Source organism: Rutidosis leptorrhynchoides, chromosome 6 (assembly GCF_046630445.1).
Source record: "Rutidosis leptorrhynchoides isolate AG116_Rl617_1_P2 chromosome 6, CSIRO_AGI_Rlap_v1, whole genome shotgun sequence".
NCBI lineage: Eukaryota > Viridiplantae > Streptophyta > Magnoliopsida > Asterales > Asteraceae > Rutidosis > Rutidosis leptorrhynchoides.
The window spans coordinates 340,142,151-340,148,571 of record NC_092338.1 but is presented as its reverse complement, the minus strand read 5'-3'; the positions used below and the strand labels follow the sequence as shown (position 1 = coordinate 340,148,571).

Here is a 6,421-nt window from a genome sequence, read left to right as displayed (position 1 = left end):
CACCCTGATTTAAGATACATATATTGACCAACCTAAATACGTATACTTAGGTTGCATTATTCAGCTGTAAACCGTACAAGTTTTATCTGTCATCCAAGCTTATTCAAAGGTGAGTCTACAGTCCCACTTTTTACATGTTTTCAGGGATGAGAATACACGCTGTTATACTTACTTTATCAAATGCTTTTGTATTGACACGAGTACTATATATGCATATTGAGTTTGTTAAAAAAGCCTCTAGCTTGAATACTTTTAATACCATCGGTGTAAGCACAATTTAGATGGACGGATCCGTCAGGTTGACAACCTCACCCGCTATAATAAATGTGGTGCATTTATTTTGAACATTAGATACACTCGAACAAGTGTATAACATTTTAGGATGTAAAGGCGGGTATAGTGGCTTCTATACTCGGGTCATTGCTAGTATTCAGGTGCTCATATTATGCAAACATTTTTACGACTTGGTATTGTACTTGTAAAATCTCGTGTTCAAGGAAACTGAACTATTTTTCTGATAACTGTTTTTCAGATACTGTTACTTAACTTTAAACATGTAGATTCACCAACATTATTTGTTGACCCGTTTTGCGAGTTTTATTCTCAGGTATTAATTGCTTCCGCTGTAGAATATTGCGGTTACATAGAAGTCAAGCCAAGCACTGGGATCATCGTTAACATTCCGTTAAAGGGATTTTTGACGGGGGGTTATAGATGGATCGGCCTCGAGATAGAATTTGTGACTGGATACAAGTCCCCCGTGCTGTCACAACGGAGGAGGAGTTGACGGTTCATATAGTCTTTAATAGAAAAACCAAATTCGTCAAATTCTACTGAGACTTTATTGTCACGAGTAAATTGACGTACTGATATTTGATTCTTTAAAAAATTTGAAGTGACAAGAACATTATGAAGATGTAGCGGTCGATGAATGGATGGCAAAATGCTATGACCACTGTTTGTGACGGGAATAGATGTCCCGTCACCCACAGCTACAGACAGATAAATGCAAGAATTAAAAACTTTACTTAGATTATTAATAGAAGAAGATAAATGAGACGAAGCACCTGTATCCATGTTCCAACTCTCACCGTTCTCGAAATTATGTTGTGTTTCCTGACCATTTCTAGTGACAGCGTTGGGTTGCTGAGTGAAGCAGGCCTGTTGTGACCCAATAGTGGCAATCTGTCCACTGGCTAGATGAGGTTGTGGCCCAACATATGCAATAAGTCCACTGTTTTGATAATATTGTCGCCCAAGATAATTAAGAAGATTTGACCAAGTGTTAAGAAAAGGATTTTGCTTACTGGAGGACACGTGCTTGAGAGTTAATAAAATTCATGCCACCTGTAGAAGTGTTATTATAGAATGTCGGTTGATTCCTTTGAGATTGCGAATGTGCCATCATTAAATAATCCAATTGTCTCTGTTGCTCTTGAATAATTCCAATAAGATAACTTTGAGATGAAGAAACCCGATTGTTACGCTTTAAACCATGTTTTCTTGTAGGTCGCATAAGCCTAGCCGACTGAGATTGTTGGTGAAAGTAACGGCAACGATCGGCAAATTTGCAATGACCACGGGAGAAATCACGGCAAACCTGTGGGTTATTTTGTGTACCATTATCGTGTTTGGATACATCGGCCATTGTTGAGTGAAAGATATAGGTGTTGATTTATGAAGTTGTTTTGAGAATTGAGATATTTGAACGTAACTTTGGTGTGAAAGACGTTGATTAAAACTAATAGGAACTCGAGATTTGGTGTGAATTTTGCACAGAAACATTATGAAAACAAGAGGTCGGTGTGTAGCTTAGGATGACATACGGCTGTGTTAGGGTTAGGGTTATGATACTAGGCGTCTGATACCATGTTACAAATCGATATGCCTCTGCTTTTCAATCATGTCTTACGTACTAGATAAATGACAATATATAAGCATACAACCCTATGATAGCAATATGGGCTAAGCCCAAACAAGGAGGAGTACATGGGCTAATGACATAGTCTAACAAAGCCGACATGGCAAAGAACGACCCTTAAGACCTACCCATTTGTAGATAGGTAACCTCCAAATCGATCACCTTATCCATTAGATGTGCTCGTGTAACACTTCTGAAGCACCCCAACACCACCCCAACCCCAAACCCGATAGTGATTCTTCCGATTCGTATTAGAGTGATATGCTTCCCCGAATCCGTTAAGGCTGATGCTGTGAAAGCCTTGGCGAGGAATAAAAACCTCAATTCTGTCTGAGACCAGAGTCTATCTGGGTACCAGCATTGTTCTTCAGCTTTTGTAGCAACTAATCTCTCAACTGGTTTTTACCTTCCCAGTGTCAATCACATTGAGTTCTCACTAGCGAGTAAAATCCCTAGGTGCAGTGGCGAATTCAGAATGAAAACCTAATAGGGTCCCTTTTTTTTTTTCAAAACTAATTATATTTAAAAGGTACTTTAGTAGTTATTTATCTCTAAAAAATCATAGTTTTTAAAACTATATGAAGTCGTATAGTTAAATTTAGTGGTGTCCCATGCAATTTGAAGAATACATTTTATATTTCTTTTTAACATTAGTGGGCTCTAGGACTCCACACCCCCAACACTAAACTCGCCACCGCTTGGGTGATGAGCCCCTGAGCGACGAGACCCGTAACCAGTGAATTGCGCAAATTGGCACCTCCTCCGGTCAAGAGCCCATTTTAATTCGATCTTGGGCTTTACCAAGATTCGAACTTACGTCTACTGCTTCACAGGGAACTCGATGGCTACTGGGCTATGCCCAAGTGGTTAATCTCTCAGTTGGTTGATTGTCATTTGTCAGCATCTTGGGGCATATGTAATTTATATAATCCCCGTTTATCTTATCCGGCGTATCAATGCCATCTTTTGATAAACTAACATAACGCCCACTTGACATTTCGTCATACAAACTTTACATGTCGTCATACAAATATCGAACTGAAAGGATATGGGCAATCGAAATAATCGGAGAAAACAGTTGCTTAGTACTGCTTTCTGTAAATAGTACCTTTCATGACAAGAGTTTTAGCCAATCAAACTAACAAGAAACTTTTTAAGAGTTAAAATGCAAGTTTGAAACCACAATCACAAAGTCAAACTATTATAATTGAACTATTTGATATATGTTATAGATGGTCACCTGATTTTTGATATACAAGATGAAATTAAATGTACATACGTGATACGCTTAAAGATTTGGGTTGTGCAACTGTTGTACACCTCTCCATTCAGATTCAGGCAGTATGGTTACTGGTTTAAGCAATGCTGCTTGACCAATGCATAAATAAGAGTACTTGCTGTATGGTTTATGACTCGAGCCCGGACTAAAAATGTACAACTCGTTAAAGCCTTCTCTACCCACTACAACCGAGTTTCGTTTACCCTGTAAAAACACAAAATCATATCAGTACTAGTTTCATTATTACAAGATATGCACTTTCCGTAAATGTTATCCGTAAGTACAGCAGTTTATGCAAGATGTACAACTCATGAAGCATAGTTAATTCGACAAAATTTAATGCATACCCGATCCATAATGGTGAAATTCCTAGGAGCACTAGTGTATATCATGCTCATTTTCTCTGTTAAATGTTTGTAGTTATCGTCTTCTTCACCTTCAAGATCTTCGTTTACTTGCTCGTTTTTCGCAGTTTGATCATTCGAACCATCATTCGGGCTTCCCAGTCCCCAGCCCGATAGCAATTTCTTGAAGCCCTTTTGATCCCATAAGTTACTTGAATCTGAATTGGTGTTGAAATCAGGAGGAACAATACTGAAGTTTGAAAAAACTGGCGGCTTAACAAAATAATTTGAGCTCTCGAGCCCAACAGCATATGTTGCTTCTGGGGTGCTTACAGCTAAGTGACCGATGATCGAGCCCATTAGCCGAAGAGATGAAGATCTTAAATTATTGATCACAATCTCTGAAACTATAGCGTCTTGTTGTAGAGTCACAATGTGCTTGATTTCAATTTTGTTTTCTGAGTTGGTACTAATCAATTCTAACTGAAATATATAACCCATTTAGTTGACAATTTTTAACAATTCTAAATGAAAATATGTGAATAGACTCAATCCTTCCATTATCATCATCACCACATTCAATCCCATTTAGGGCTATGAAATTTGTTATCAATTTGGGCTAGGGTTGTAAAGGAGATGACTCGAGCTCTGCTCGTTTAAATTTCAAAGAGCTCGGGCTCGAGCTCGGCTCGATTCGAGCCTAATATCTTAAGCTCGAGCTCGGATCGTTTGATATTTTACAAGCTCAAGCTCGACTCATTAATTACGGAGTATATAAACTTAGTTTTTATATCATACATTTTCACTCCATTTAATATTTTTTGTTTATGTAATTTTTTTCCACTTATAATTATATTTAATACTCCATTCGTCTCATATTGATATTTCACTATTCCATTTTGAGTTGTCCCAAATTAATAGTCCACTTCTATATATACATAAGAATAATAAGTTAAAGTTCTATTATGCCCTTAATATATGTGGATAGCATGAAAAAAGTGAAAAAATAAAGGTAAAACTGGAAAATAACAAAAAGTACAGTACTTTTATAACATTTCCTTAAATTATATGTTTTTTGTCTGTGGAGTATTAATATGGGACGGAGGGAGTATCTAATATTATTATTTTAAATATTATTTATTATTAATATATAATTATTTTAAACTCATAATATCATATTATTATAAAAAATAATGTTTTAATGTATATAGATGAAAAACTCGTTTAGGCTCGCGAGCTCGAGATATGAAGCTTGAGCTCGGGCTCTTTAGTTAAACGAGCTTCAAAATAAGTTCAAGTTCGAATTCGAGCTCGTTAGGTTCAGCTCAAGTCGAGTTTTTAACGAGTCGATCTTGAATAGTTCGGCACATTTAGAGGTCTAATTTGGGCCAATTTCATATATGCCAGTACTAAACCTCAAAAATCATAATTTGTCAAACAACATGTATTATGTATACTATACAAATCATTACTGTAAAAAAGAATAGAGTTGTACTGTACAAGCATATAAAGCATGCAATTACCTGAATAGACGTATCAGGACTTCCTCCAACATTTCTAAGATTCCAAACACTAGGAGACCACTCAATTCTTTCATTATCATCATCACCACATTCAAATCTAAAAGCCAATGAAACACCGCCACGTATCACCGCACCACCACCATCCTCTCCTTCAGAAACTGACGTGTGCAACAACTCAAGTAACCCACCATGCCACATCGGCGCCTTGTATGACGTCACCAGTCCACTTGGTAACATGAGAGTGGCTACACTTCCATTGTTTAAAGACATTCTAACAACACAGCTTTCACCCAAAGATGTGAATGATACCCCATGGCCATTAAATTCTGTTTGGAGGTAATTGACGTTAATCGGTTGGCTCAGGTTTGGGTTTGGGTATGGAAGTGATGAGGCTTTTGGTGGTAAGTGGGAGTGTTTGGTATTGGGGATGAAAGTAGAGAGGGTTTTGGTTGGGTTTGAAGGGAAGGAATAGGAGTGTTTGGTTATTAGGTTGGGGCTTGTTGAAGGACGGAGAAGATGGATTGAGTTTGATGAGGAAATTGAAGTAGAAACCATATCCATTTTTTTTTTTTCTTTCTAATTTTCTTCCGAGTACTAGCTGGTTATTCTTCTATGGTAACGTTATTTATATGGTTGGAATAATTAATTAAATATTGCCTATCATAAAATTCCCAACAAGTAAAATCAATCTAGGAATAGCTCAAAATTAACGTTAGGGTTTTGGTTGGGTTTGAAGGGAAGGAATAGGAGTGTACAGTATAGTTGATTGATAAAATCATTAAAATGTTATAACTACTTAAGTTGTCATTGTTAATAAAATAAATAAAACAATACTCTGTTACTACTTCTCATGTGTGGCTCACTGTCACTGCATCTGTGAGCTCATATATTAGCTGCATATTACTTATCAATTTGAATTTGAATAAACCACATTACTTATAAAGTTTTTAGAACATAAGAGACACCAGTATTCTTCTTTTATGACAAAAATGTCTTTTTAGTCACTTTATCTTCTCATTTCTTTTGTTCAGTTCAACCACATTCCCAAACACATTCACTAACATCTATCACACTAACCAAATTGACCTCACTTCCAAAATTAATTATTATTATTATTATTATTATTATTATTATTATTATTATTATTATTATTAACTTTTTCCACCAAGTGCATCCGGTTACGCAGTGAGCAATGAAGTTTATTATGCAATTTGCACCACGGTGGATTAACGGCGGGCTAAACCGCGCCCCATAGCATCGGCTCCAAAGCTACGGCAGGGCAACATCGGCCTCAACCGCTACCCGATGTGAATGGTCTAATCAGGCGCCATATGATCCAATTGCAATAGTTGGA

At 36.9% G+C, this 6,421-nt stretch overlaps 1 protein-coding gene across 1 annotated transcript; it reads right to left on the bottom strand.

Moving 5' to 3' along the window:
• Positions 1-3,111: 3,111 nt before the first annotated feature.
• Positions 3,112-5,952, bottom strand: LOC139852931 (protein NDH-DEPENDENT CYCLIC ELECTRON FLOW 5). The gene is made up of 3 exons (XM_071842275.1): positions 5,068-5,952; positions 3,548-4,027; positions 3,112-3,404 (listed from the first exon to the last, which is right to left on the bottom strand). The coding sequence occupies exons 1-3, from the start codon at positions 5,626-5,628 to the stop codon at positions 3,210-3,212; spliced, it is 1,236 nt and encodes a 411-aa protein (XP_071698376.1). The 5' UTR covers positions 5,629-5,952; the 3' UTR covers positions 3,112-3,209.
• Between the last annotated feature and the right edge of the window lie 469 nt (positions 5,953-6,421).